The sequence below is a fragment of the Grus americana genome, chromosome 10, assembly GCF_028858705.1.
Source record: "Grus americana isolate bGruAme1 chromosome 10, bGruAme1.mat, whole genome shotgun sequence".
NCBI classification, from domain to species: domain Eukaryota; kingdom Metazoa; phylum Chordata; class Aves; order Gruiformes; family Gruidae; genus Grus; species Grus americana.
The window spans coordinates 5067277-5081114 of NC_072861.1; the positions used below are offsets into that span (position 1 = coordinate 5067277).

The 13838-nt window shown below is 35.8% G+C and overlaps 1 protein-coding gene across 15 annotated transcripts in view; it reads left to right on the forward strand.

Annotated features, from left to right (window-relative positions):
• HERC1 (HECT and RLD domain containing E3 ubiquitin protein ligase family member 1) overlaps nt 1-13838 on the forward strand; it is a 125341-nt gene that overhangs the window by 47493 nt on the left and 64010 nt on the right. For all 15 annotated transcript variants that reach the window (XR_008578610.1, XR_008578609.1, XR_008578611.1 and 12 more), the window contains exons 7-19: nt 109-252; nt 1720-1847; nt 2701-2845; nt 2940-3111; nt 4314-4448; nt 6241-6406; nt 7216-7341; nt 8576-8797; nt 10002-10154; nt 10338-10470; nt 10958-11149; nt 12339-12560; nt 13443-13616. Coding sequence is in view for 12 of the 15 variants with exons in the window: in XM_054836672.1 (XP_054692647.1) it covers nt 109-252; nt 1720-1847; nt 2701-2845; nt 2940-3111; nt 4314-4448; nt 6241-6406; nt 7216-7341; nt 8576-8797; nt 10002-10154; nt 10338-10470; nt 10958-11149; nt 12339-12560; nt 13443-13616 (2112 nt within the window). In the remaining 3 variants the exon portion in view is untranslated. The remainder of the gene's footprint in view (nt 1-108; nt 253-1719; nt 1848-2700; nt 2846-2939; nt 3112-4313; nt 4449-6240; nt 6407-7215; nt 7342-8575; nt 8798-10001; nt 10155-10337; nt 10471-10957; nt 11150-12338; nt 12561-13442; nt 13617-13838) is intronic.

Consider the following 13838-nt stretch of genomic DNA (forward strand, 5'->3'; position numbering starts at 1 on the left):
GTCATAATTACAATGTATATGGGTTTTGCAAAATCTTACTGAAATTACAAACCATAGATAGAACTTAAATCTTCACTAAAAGAAAAAATATTTTTCTGTTTTCCTTAGGTCATGGTGACAGCAACAGCCGCAACATTCCAACTTTAGTAAAAGATATTAGCAATGTAGGAGAGGTTTCCTGTGGCAGTTCACACACAATAGCTCTGTCCAAAGATGGGAGAACAGTATGGTCATTTGGAGGAGGAGATAATGGTAGGTAAAACGAACATTTTGGTAGTAATTTTCGTCTTATTCCACCTATCTTACAGCCTCGGTACTTGCAGTTTGGGGTTTTTTTGTTCATTTGGTAGCTGTTCAAAAAAAGGATTTTAGTAAAATCTAAATAAAATATTTGAAGTTTAACTGCAAGATTATAGACTTCAAAAGCAGATTTATCAGAAGGATGAGGAGTTTCACAGAGCAGAAGGCTCAATGAATGCATAAACAATTCCGGAAAAAACGCTTTGCTGATAACTTTCAAATAAATTCACTTATGTGATAGGGCAATAACTGTATTCATGTACTAGAAACTGCTGCATTTAAACTGCCTCTTGAAGAAATGTCTCCCGTCTAAAAAATGAAGGGATTCTAAGCTTCATTGCCAGTAGATTCTTTGGGAAACATAGAATCATTCATTTTCTACCATTACTGTATTTAGCTAAATTTGGTTTTGCTGCTGGATAAAAATTAAGACTCAGATTAAAATTGCTGTATTATTGCTTCCTAGCCTTGTATGAGAAGACAGGAAAATGCAGACTACAGAAATCTCATGATCAAATTGGTGGTTAATAGAACTGGGTAGGAATGTGAATTTCATTCAAAAGCTAGCTCTGACATGCGCCTGTAGAATTGTTGCCACTCCTCTGTCTCTCTCTCTCTCTGTATTTTCAGTTGAAAAATCAGTTTTTAACATGACAGGCATCTTAGCCTTCACAAAGTATTGGAGTTTGCTCTTCTGTTTCAGTAAATTATAAACAATTTGGCTTTTGGATATTAATAATGTGGTACTAAAATATTGTTGTAGGAAAGCTAAACCAACATGAATCAAAGCATAACCTTTGTAGAAATTATCAGTCTTTGTAATATATTTCACATTTGATTTTGGTTTTTTCTCCTTCCTTTTGAGGAGTGTTTTTCTGTCAACACACTGACACGGTCTAGTGACAGTCCTTGTTTTTGAGGTCATTGATTGAAAATGGGGAAGTTGTGGAGATGAATAGCTGTTTTCAAGAGAAACTTAAAGGAGGAATAAGGGAATAAAAATATTAATGTTTACAGAAATGCACACACCTGTTAAGAAAAAAAATGCAGAAAAATTAGTTTTTTTCAAATCAGTTTATAAAGTAGGAGAGAGAAATCTTTTAATGTTTTTTTTTGCCAAATATGTTATGGTTTAGTGTTTTGGAAGGCTTTAGTAATTAAACAGCAGGCAATGAACAGTGTAGATATATATAATTAATGTTTTATTTTTTAATTACACTATAATAAATATATATTTCCAGAAGTCTATAATTACTGCAATTGAAAGGGAATAGGTTTTACAAAAAATGTAATATGTTTTAATTTTAAAAATATATTCTGAAATTTTTGGAGATCCAAAAAGAATTCTTTTTGGGTACTTCTAATTGTGATAGTTTATGTATTGAAAATACCTTCCACCTGTGTTTCCTCCTTTTGTAGGCAAACTTGGTCATGGTGATACAAATAGAGTATATAAACCTAAAGTTATAGAAGCCTTGCAAGGAATGTTTATTCGAAAAGTTTGTGCTGGGAGCCAGTCTTCACTTGCGTTGACGTCAACAGGGCAGGTAGGCAAAAACAGTTTTTCACTCAAATGATAAAAGTTGGTGAAGATGGTGTGGGTTCATTATTTCAGCATTCAACTAGTACTTAAATATCAGTAAAGTTCTTGATCAGAGATTGACTAAGTACTGAGATCCTAATGTGCCAGAGTAATTCAAAATGTGCTAAAGAGTCATGTAAAAGTACACTTCTCAAGAGTCTTGCTTAATCACAGAAAATGAATTATTTTTAGGTTAATAAACGTAACCAGTGCAAAACCAAATTAGATTGAGGAAGCCAAGTGGGTTCTAGAAGCAAAAAGCAGTGAAATGATTGTAATTCGTAATGCATTAAGCAACTCAGGTGGTTAAGTGATTTAATAGTTTTTCAAAATATGTATTTATTTTAGAATATAAGTGTTAACTGAAAATGTATTTCTTATCTGAAAAATCTCAGGAGAGCTCGGTGATAAATGTTTAGGTGGTAAATGAGGGCCCTTACTGGCATGATGTACATACATGTAATACAATAAGCATTTCTACACGTGTAACCTAATGGACCCCCCCACCACACTCCACTGTGATTCACAGACAATGGGTTTTTAAAGTATGAATTAGGAGTGTTGAAGTTTGCTGTAGCAGTTTCTTTTCTTGCAACAGCTTCCCTATTGACGTGCTCTGTGGCCAGTGATCTGAGTGCTTGGAGGGAAGAAATGTAGATTATGTGACGTGTACATTAGTTGTCATGAAAGTACTGTGCATGTTTTGTTGAAAGCGTAACTGCAGTTAATGTGCAAGTGGTTATCTGGTATTTTGTTTGTTCGTGGTCACCAATAATAGAAATTTGACATGCTGATATTTTGTGGTTTGATTGCTCTAGGTTTATGCATGGGGCTGCGGTGCATGCCTTGGCTGTGGCTCTTCAGAGGCAACTGCTCTCAGACCCAAGCTTATTGAAGAACTGGCTGCTACGAGAATAGTTGATATTTCAATTGGTGACAGTCACTGTTTGGCACTTTCTCATGGTAAAAAGAATAAGATGTAAAAATAAATAATCTTCCTCTTGATCAAAAGGAATTGTATCTCAGGTTTTGTTCTCTGCTTTATTTATGTTTATAGATAATGAAGTTTATGCTTGGGGTAACAATTCAATGGGACAGTGTGGTCAGGGAAACTCTACTGGTCCCATTACTAAACCGAAGAAAGTAAGCGGATTAGATGGAGTTGCAATTCAACAAATTTCAGCAGGAACGTCCCATAGCCTTGCCTGGACAGCTCTTCCGAGGGACAGGTAACAATGACATTGGGGGACAAGTATAAATCTTTTCTATACAAGTCCACTTTGGGAAACCTGTAGCTCTTTCCTGAAGGTGTTAACCATGTCATGCGTTTCAAGTACTCTGCTTGTAATGTTTTGTACTGGAGACTCTTTTCTTCTCTCTTCCTCTCTCTCCTCCTCTTTCTCTTCCTCTCTTTCCTCCTCTTCTCTTCTTTCTTCTTTTTAAACTGTTACAGATTCCTAGTGGAAATAGAGCAACACCAAGGATCTGGGTGTTAGTTATCTGTATATGAAGATTTCTTACCTGCTGTTAGACAAAAATTACCTCTGTTTACTAAAAATCGACAAGTTAGGCAGTGGGAGGAGAAACAACTCGGTATTTTTTTATTTTGTGCTTCTGTGTGACAGGATTTTTTTATGGCTTATTGTAAAGCCATATGCTTATACTTTCCTTTAGTGTAACAAGGAGTAAACTAAGCACAAGACTTGGGGAAATGGGGAAATTTAGACAAATTACTGACGTGGATTTAAACATCTTAACAAATCTCTGGATGGTTACATGTTAACCTGAATTAAAAAAAGGCAAATAAATAGTTTGGTTATTAATATACAATAACTGAAATAACACTTTCTTACACCAAAGATGTGAACAAGTGATTGAAGTGAATTGGTAAACTTTATGCATGGTCTTGGTAAAGTTTATGCATGGACTAACACAAAGGAATAGAACAACTTAATATTTGGAAGATAATTGAGGAAGAATTTCAAATGTCCTGTTTTAAAGGGAGCTATCTTAGAAAAATCAATTAAAAAATTAGGGAGACTCACATAGTACTAAGTGGTACTACCCCTTTTGAATTTTCCCTACATTATACCAAAGTTTCTTTATAATCCGGCATCTGTGCTAAAGCCACCTTTGTGAGTACTGGTCATCTTTTGCACGAGTCAGATTAAATACAGATGGTTTTATATTTATGGCATTGTAGGTGTTTTTATTCATAAATGAAGAGTGTTTGATTTGTAAAGACCTCTACAGAAAAGAGAGCAGACCATACCTTCAAGGACCAGGAAGTTAGTCTGCCTCAGTCATATTAGTTTGTTCTAAGAAAAAAATTGGTTCGGTCAACTGTGTACTCAACCTACTTAAACTGTTAATTTATTAAAGCAGTTGGAATATTTTCAGTAGTTAACTTTTTTTTTATGTTTGATTCCAGGCAAGTTGTAGCATGGCACAGACCCTATTGCGTAGACCTTGAAGAAAGTACCTTTTCGCATCTTCGTTCTTTTCTTGAGCACTACTGTGACAAAATTAACAGTGAAATTCCCCCTCTTCCTTTTCCTTCATCAAGGTATATACAGCATATGCATGTTACAGATTTTTATACATTTTTTTCTTTACAGCAGTGGTGTGTGGCTTATTCCTGGTTAGTCTTTCTTTAACAAGCGTAAGTCTGGTTTATTTGCTCTTTCAGGCACTGTGTGCGTATAACACAGGAGCTTTATAGTGCCTCAGGTATAGCAGGATCTTTTGTCTGGAATTTATTTTAATTATTTTAATTAAATATTTTCTTTTAGAGTTATCCTTTAAAATACATTTTTCTATATAGTTGAAATGCATGTACTATTTCTGTACATTATTTCTGCTTTGTAAGTTCTTCCTCCTGTAACCAGTTTCAGTGGATGCTTACTGACTAATCTACTGATAAGCTGAGGCAAAAACCCCCTTTTCAAGTGCTAATCCATCAGTCCATACATTGAGGTATTGACTAACACATGTATGATGCTCATACCAGGAGTTGTATAGTTGCCATTGCGTTTTGAGTTGGGATCAATGCTCTGATAAAGCCCTGTTTCTATCTAAGGAATTAGGATATTTTTCTACAAACATTTTTAGCTTGTCGAGGGTAGACTGTTTCCTTCTTGCATCTCAAGGTCTCTGATCGCCACTGGAGAAATAGAAGTCGTTCAGAATGCATGAAAGACTTTTTTTAAAGGTCATGTATGACTGTTCAGCTTATGTCAAGTAGCATAACTGTGTTCCATCTGAACAAAATGGAGAAAGGCAGCTCAGTTTTTTCAGGAACTGGTTTGTCTATGAAACTTTGTAATGATGCATAATATTATAGTTATAGCAGTTTGCTTCTGATACAGAAAGAGGTTAGTACTGGACAATTTGGGATATATCATGATCAGTTCCATGTGGGTTGTTTTTTGGTTTGTTTGGGGGTTTTTTGGTGGGGGGTTTTTTTGGCTTTTTAAGGTATTCCATTAGTTTTGAGAATGCAAGCTGCTTCTCACAAACGTGAGATTCATAGGCAGGAAATGTCTCTTAGATCTGAAATATATATGCAAGAAGCATTTTCCTTGCTTTGGATTTGGGGAGCCTTTATGCATTTGTACAAATTTGTCTTTTCTAGAAGGTGCTCCAGAAAATGAAATGCGACAAAACTAAGCCTATTTTGAAAGTGCCATGTTGACTAAAACAGCCTCTGGACAAATCATCAGTAATGTTATTACAGCTTCCAGATTTAAGTCTCTTCACCAACAGTGGCGTTTTAAATGCATTGCTATAAAATACAAAAGCATGAATGTTTCCTCACTGACATTTGCAAAGAAGCACTGTCAATATCAAAGATCCTCATGAATCTTTTGTCCTGGCTACAAAGTTTTTAGAAAGTTTTCTTTTTGAAGACGACTAGAAATTAATATCCTGACTTTTCGTTTTTAATCTGATTGTTGTACTCCTAAATCTTCTGAGAGAAGCTTACATTTATTACTTAAAAGGTTTATTTTTTCCCTTATGTGAAGAATACATTTGTCTGTCTATTTGTGCATTTTGGGATGATCTTGCCTCCTGGGTCACGAACCCCTTTTGTAAACAGAATGCCTCTTGGAACCGTTGTCCACAAAGATATTTTTCTCTACTCTGTTTTTGGTCTTTATTCTTTTAAGCAGATTGGCAGTAGGTTTTTCAGAGAAGTTTCTTTAAAGTCCCAGTTGTAATTTACTTACCTTTCTGGTATGCAAAATAAAATGAGATTGATTAAAAATTAAAGTAATTAAAAGCTTAGTGCACAAATAAGCAAAAAGGAGTAAGGCTAATAATTGGAGAGATTAACAGGGGTGTATTTCTTTTTACAGGGAACATCATAATTTTCTTAAGTTGTGTTTGAAACTGCTTTCTAATCATCTTGCACTTGCATTGGCTGGAGGTGTAGCTACTAGCATTCTTGGCCGGCAAGCTGGTCCTCTTCGAAATTTGTTGTTTAGACTGATGGACTCTTCTGTCCCTGATGAAATTCAGGAAGTAAGTAATGCTTTTTTGTTTACATGTGAACATTCTACTACTCCTTTCTCTTTCCCTCTTCTTTCCCTCTTCTTTCCCTCTTCTTTCCCTCTTCTTTCCCTCTTCTTTCCCTCTTCTTTCCCTCTTCTTTCCCTCTTCTTTCCCTCTTCTTTCCCTCTTCTTTCCCTCTTCTTTCCCTCTTCTTTCCCTCTTCTTTCCCTCTTCTTTCCCTCTTCTTTCCCTCTTCTTTCCCTCTTCTTTCCCTCTTCTTTCCCTCTTCTTTCCCTCTCTGATTGTGTAATTAGAGATTTCTCTGACTTTCTGAACTTGGCATTCTGATGAACATGATTCTGACATACCGGTTTTACTCATTAAAGTTATAAAATTCAATCACCATCACTGTTTTTTCATCTGAAAACAAGAATGTTTTCATGACAATTTTAAAAAGCTGCTTTTAGTTCGCAACATTGTAATTATAATTGCTCGTAATTATGAGACTAAAATGTTAATATTGTGGGTTGAGTAACTAACTTTCTTGGGTAACTTCTCCTAAGAAGGCACTCTTAAAGGAAAAAGCAACTTAGAAAGAATTTTGTATTGTTTTGGCAGTATGTTGGTCTCATTTCACTCCTTCAGTGTACCACATATTTCTGCATTACAGAATAAAAGATTAATGTGCTCTTGTGTGATAGAATTCTGATGGTAAATGAAATGAAGTGGATTTTTTGGATATATTATGTGTGATGTACTGTATTTTTTAAAGATACAGTTGAGTTGATGCTTTTCCCCTCCCCCCACTGAAAAAGTATTTTCTGCTACTCTAATTTTAGGTTGTAATTGAGACTCTGTCAGTAGGAGCAACTATGCTACTTCCTCCATTGCGAGAGAGAATGGAATTGCTACATTCTCTTCTACCCCAAGGTCCTGATAGATGGGAAAGCTTATCAAAAGGACAGGTAAGATCAAGTAAAAATATGCTGTGCTTTGAAAGCAGTTCTGTATTTATTTATTTTTTGCTAGAACATTTTGAACAGTGAGCCTCATTTGCAGAGTGCAAGCACGTTATTGGTGAGATGCAGTGCAAAGCCCAACTTAACAAAATCTGTAGCCTAAGTCAGAATCTAGTGAGGTAAGGAGCACTACATGTTTCTTCAAGTGAAGCCTGACTACCGAAAGGCTAGGAGTTGCTGTGTTATTGTATCTAGACAAGTTTAAAGGCTAGATATTTTTGAGTACTAGGCTGATTTATTAAGTCTTGGTAACAGAAAATTAACTATTTTCTGGGAAGAATACTTGTATAATGCTTTTCCTACATGGTTTTCACCCTACTTTGCAAAGATGACTGGGATGTCCCTTTTTTTCTTTTTCTTTCTTGAATGTAAAGAACAGGAATTAATGTAGGTTAGGAGACCTGCTCAGTATCCTACAAATGGAAGGAAAGAAATTCAGCGATCATCTGTTCCTGTCCTTCAGGGCAGTAGGAATTGAAGCTTCAGCAGTAGACCTAGGTTAAAAAATGAGAGAAACTATTATTCAGTTATGTACACGTCGGATCCTGGTCAAATCCTTTATTTTGTAAACTATGGAATAGACTGTTTTACACTGATACAAAAATTATGAAGAAGAATCTTCTGGTTCTAATTTTCTGAAGATTTCTGAAGATTAGTACTGGCACAAACTAAACCCCCTGACAATTACTAGGGTAGAGCAAGTTTAGGTTTTTCAGGAATCAGAACCAGCAACAGTGGGGAACAATACTGAAATTGAAGGTCATTACTCTGCATCTGCCATCTCCCTTGGTCTAACATAAGCTTGGCCTGCTTTTTACCCTTTTCCTTTTTCCTATGTACAGATTAGAATAATTGCTCCCTGCCCCCCCACACCCTCAGTAATCAGGTAATTAAAACAAAATGGAGAAAGCATTTGATCCAATGTCTAATCTTTCTCTCTTAATCTCAGATTTTTACTAGGTATGGTCATATAATTTGGTATATTTATCTGTTCTTGAGTACTAAAAATCTGCACAAAAAAACTGTTTGGATTTTTTTGGTGTACAGTCCTCTAGCTTATTTTCACATCTCGTTAGAATATTTTTACTGCATAACTATGCCTGATGCTTTTTTCTTCTTAGCTCATTATTTTATCTTCATTAACTAAGAGTATTTCTTGTGTCTGAACATTTCTCTTTAGAGAATGCAATTGGATATTATTCTGACAAGCTTGCAGGATCACACCCATGTAGCTTCCCTGCTTGGCTATAGCTCACCGTCTGATGCCACAGAAACTTCCTCCTTGTGTATCAGCTATGGAAATCTCTCTGATCAAACGTATACTGTCCAGAGCAGTCATCCAGATACTCATCTAGCTGAAATCTTAATGAAGACTCTTTTAAGAAATTTGGGATTTTATACAGTATGTATAGGCCTTGTATTTATTTATTTTTAAATGGTAATGAATTTTGAATACTTAGAAAGGTTAAAAGTTTTCCCCACTTCCAGAAAAATGGTGCTCTTTTTGTTTATCTAAAGTAACATTGCCATATGTATTTGTCTTGCGGTGGACTAAAATCAGTTAAATCATGTCTAACATTATGGTTCTAATGTTATTGTAGTGGTATATATTGTTTAACTTGGCTTATGTAAGTACAGATGGTTTCATATCAGACTAAAATATTTTATTGCTCTTACTTTGGCTTCAAAATTTTTTGGAAGATAGAATGTAACACATCAAGTAAGTAGATTGTATGAAACTCTTTTTGTCAGTATAACCTCAGCGACCAGGGAAAGATAGGCAAACACCAGAAACGTGAATCTGTTTGTTTAACTTCACTAGGGTAACTAGTTCAGCAAGTACAGGTCAGCCATCTTATTATATCTAGTCTGTCAAAAAGATAGTTGTTCTTAGCTGTATAGCAGTAGAGGCTGATGAAAAGTTTAGGGGAGCATAGGAGCAAATAACTGACTCACCTTTTTATGCAACTAGCCAGTTAAATACAACAGCAAAAAGAAATCAGAGATTTTTACTTCTCTGGCATAGTATCCCAATCTCCTGAGGGTAAGGGTTGGTAAGTTTTTTGTTCTTTTCTCTAGACCTCCACCAGCTCTCTAGGTTGAGCTATCTACTTTGAATTTTCTACTTGAAACTAACTCATTTTTTCAGTAGAATTCAGAAAGAAGTCAAGCAGCCGTATACCTTCTGCCTCTTTTATTACCATCCCAGATTATACAAGGAAGGATTCTAATCTGAAACATTTTATGTATCAGCTCCCAGTAAATTCTATTTCAATATATTCTGATTTTGGGGGTCAGGGTGCAGAGTGAGTTCTTGCATCCAGTTATCCTTGGTGAGTTGAACAAAAAATATTTCTGCATCTGAAAGTACCCTTTTTAGAATAGAAATGTTTGCTTGACAACTATACAATTACTACTAAACGATTGTAGTTTCAAGTTTAGTTATCTCATGATACACTTGACATTATCTGATTTCTGTGGTACTCACAGGTGCACACGGTAAAGGTGAAAGAGTTTGTTCTTAAGGTCATTGTCTTCAAATGCTATACTACTTTACTGAGTTAATTGTTCTTCCCCTGCCCTTCTCCCTCCTTTTGTCTTAATAGGACCAAGCCTTTGGAGAACTGGAAAAAAACAGTGACAAATTTTTACTGGGTACATCATCATCAGAAAACAGCCAACCTGCTCATCTTCATGAGCTTTTATGTTCGCTGCAGAAACAGTTGCTGGCTTATTGCCACATCAACAGTGTTAGTGAGGTGTGTGTCCTTCTTTTTATCTTTCGGGGGGAGGGGGGGGTGGAAATTAATTCAGTATGCATGAACACCAGAATGTTGAGAGATTCCTGTTGAAAATCTTCTGAGTATGTGAAAACTGAACTGATTTAAGTAATGAACCTCTTAAATACATTTACAGAATTATGTTTGTTTGTTTCCTTCTAGAATTCCAGCAGCGTGGCACTCCTTCACAAACACCTTCAGCTTTTATTGCCTCATGCTACAGATATCTATTCTCGTTCTGCAACGCTGCTTAAGGAAAGCTCTTGGAATGGTAGTGTTGGGGAAAAACTGAGAGGTAAAGTTCATGTAAAAGTCAGTATGGTGGCACCATAAGCTTAGGGCAGTTCTTGTTTGGTTGGTTTTGAATAAGAAAATAGCTTATTTTTCCTATATCTGCATAAAGTAGACATCCCAAGCCTTCCCCAAAGGAGGAGATTAAATGTCTACCCAAGGATAGGATCTGGTTCATGGTTTTGATAGAACATTTTGCATACAGGAAAAATACAGAATAGAGAGGATGTTGTCTCTGTGCATTATTCTTTCAGTTTCTTTAGTTCTAGATTTCTCTTTTTAAAAGTACTTTTTTTTTTGAGATTACTGAAAAGTGTGGAAGTAAAATATGGAATGGATTAATAATTATTGAACAACACCCCCCAATTCAACATGTACATTGAGACATTTTGAGACAGCTGAAACACTTTTATGACTTGTTAAATTGTGCTTGAAATATAATTACATTCTGAATTATAATTATAGTTGTTGTGGGCTTTTTTCTTCTGTAGATGTGATTTATGTATCAGCTGCTGGTAGTATGCTCTCTCAGATTGTCAACTCATTATTGTTACTGCCAGTATCAGTAGCTCGGCCTTTGTTGAGTTACCTGCTAGATCTGTTGCCACCTTTAGATCGTCTTAATAGACTGTTACCTGCTGCAGCCCTTTTAGAAGATCAAGAATTACAGTGGCCACTTCATGGTAAGTATAATAACTAACACACTTTTAATCTGAAAAATAAAGAATGACATACCACCTTTTAATAGTAGAAGTTTAACTTTCCCTTTAAAGATGGCAATTTTTTTTAAGCTGTCTTGCTACATCTCCTTTTCAAATTCTTAAATATATTAACATCCCTTTCTGTGAAATATTTTGAGCTGCAGGCAAACTTCTTTATTCTGTCAACCCAGAATGTGTATTGACTGGAGTGGGAATCCAAGAGCAATATGGGAAATAAATATTGAACTGAAAATACTAAGTTTTTAATACATAAAAATACCATTTTTTACTTGTAAAAGAAACCCTGATTTTAGAATCATAGAATAATTAAAGTTGGAAGGAACCCATAAGGATCATCGAGTCCAACTACTTGGTCCACGCAGGACTATCTAAAACTAAACCGTATGACTAAGAGCGTTGTCCAGACGTTCCTTGAACTCTGTCTGACGGGCTTGGTGCTGTGACCACTTTCTCAGGCAGCCTGTTCCGGGGACTGACCACCCTCTCAGTGAAGAACCTTTTCCTAATGTCCAGTCTGAACTTTCCCTGATGCAGCTAATAGATAATTTTGTTATGATCTATTCACTTTCATGTTCAAATTTTACTTTGGCTTTCCATTTCATGGCATAATAGAATTTTAACTTAAAATCATTAATTACCTGCTAAATTCCTGACCACATACCACCAGATATTTCTGCTGTCAATGAAACAGAGATATAAAAACAGAGGTAAAGCTACCAGAATTTGTGATAGGAGGTGCTATACTTATTTGCCATTCATTTAATTTTTTTATTAATATTTTTGGCAAAGTTTTCTGCTTTTATTAAGTGCTGTTTCCAGTTGCATCATTTATCAGTGTATGTTTATCAGAATGCAAAGAAACATGTATTTGACAAAACAGGTGCTTGGACAGAGTTTAAAAGAGCCTTTACTTGTTTGAGTACGAACAGTTGTACCATGAATCGTGATGGCCTCTGCTGCTGAAGTTACAATGTCCTACAATTTGTCCTAACTGCTGTTTCTTCAGTTCAGAGGTTGTTGACTGAGGGGCAAATCTGCTATTAACTGGGAAATATCAATGAGATCTGCCATTAATTTTACTAATCTTGGAATTGCTTTTAACATCTAGACAACAGTGACTAATTTGACAATTCATCACTAATTCTTTTAGGTGGACCTGAATTAATTGATCCTGCTGGAGTGCCCTTACCACAGCCTGCCCAGTCTTGGGTATGGCTTGTTGATCTAGAGAGAACTGTAGCTTTGCTTATTGGGCGGTGTCTTGGTGGCATGCTTCAAGGACCTCCAGTGTCCCCTGAGGAACAAGATACAGCCTATTGGTTGAAAACTCCACTTTTCAGTGATGGAGTGGAAATGGATATTCCTCATTTAGGTAAGCTGTTAAGTGCAAGTGTCTAATCATCACTGTAAATATTTGTGTTCAGTTTTGAAATTTCTGATGATGTTTGAATAAGTCTGTGTACTTAAGGTTTTGTAGTAATACAAAAAGTTGGAAAATGGATTATTAAGTTATGCTGCAGTTTACAAAGGGGCTTGGAAATGCATACGGAAGAAAAAAATTTACAATTTCTCCATGAAGGAAGGAACACAGATTTCACTGAGTTCATTTTAAATGTTTTACTCTTAGGTGCTCGGCATTTAACAAACAGACCAGGGGCTCCTGTTTATATTTATTATTGGAAAAGATTATCTTAAATTGTACTCTACTTAGAAAATGAAATTTTTATTAATTAGAAATAATACTGTTAAAAACAAACTTCAATTCTTCTGATCTACAAGAAGTGTTAACAGGACTCAGCATTAGTATTTCTAGTCATCCCTTCCTATCTGAATAATGCACGCACTTCTGCTTTTCTGTGGCCTGTTCCTCTTAGTTCACATCTCCTTCTTCCTCTGAGTAGACTACATCAAGACTTATTTACGAGACGTAGTATTTTGAAATGGGTCCATATCTGAAAATACAATGATTGCAAGCGTATGGCTGTATAGTTCAGGTAGAATTAAGGATACAGAATTATGCTATTGAAGCAGAGTTGGATAATGCTTCTAAATCTTCATACGTTTTAGGTAAATTGTAACTCTAAGTCAGTTTGTTCCTTTTCTACCGTGAGTTTGTAGTCGGACAATGAGATGTCTTGATTTTTTTTTTCTAAAGGAAGTGGAGAGTGAAAGCTGCTTTATGTGCTTTTAGATAGATGCATGAAATCCTCAAAATTTGCGGAGTTTAACTTCTTATGTATTTCCCTTCTCTTAGATAAATGCATGAGCTCCTTATTAGAAGTGGCCCTGTCTGGAAATGAGGAACAAAAGCCATTTGATTATAAGCTGAGACCTGAGATTTCTGTCTATGTTGATTTGGCCTTGGGTTGTACAAAAGAGCCGGCAAGGAGCCTCTGGATCAGTATGCAAGACTATGCTGTTAGTAAAGGTAAGATGTTGAAAATGTGTGTCTGTGTGTGTTTGGCAAACACGTAGTTCAATGTTCTTCTCCCCTCCAAACTGGAAAAAAGAGACTCTTGTTTACTTTTGCTCAGTTGTTGATGTTTCTGTTCTCTGAGTAGAGCAGGGCAAAACTTGGAATTAAAAAGCCAAATTGATGTGGGGGAAATGGGGGTAGGCAAAGTGACTTGCAAAATACGTTAGGAATACG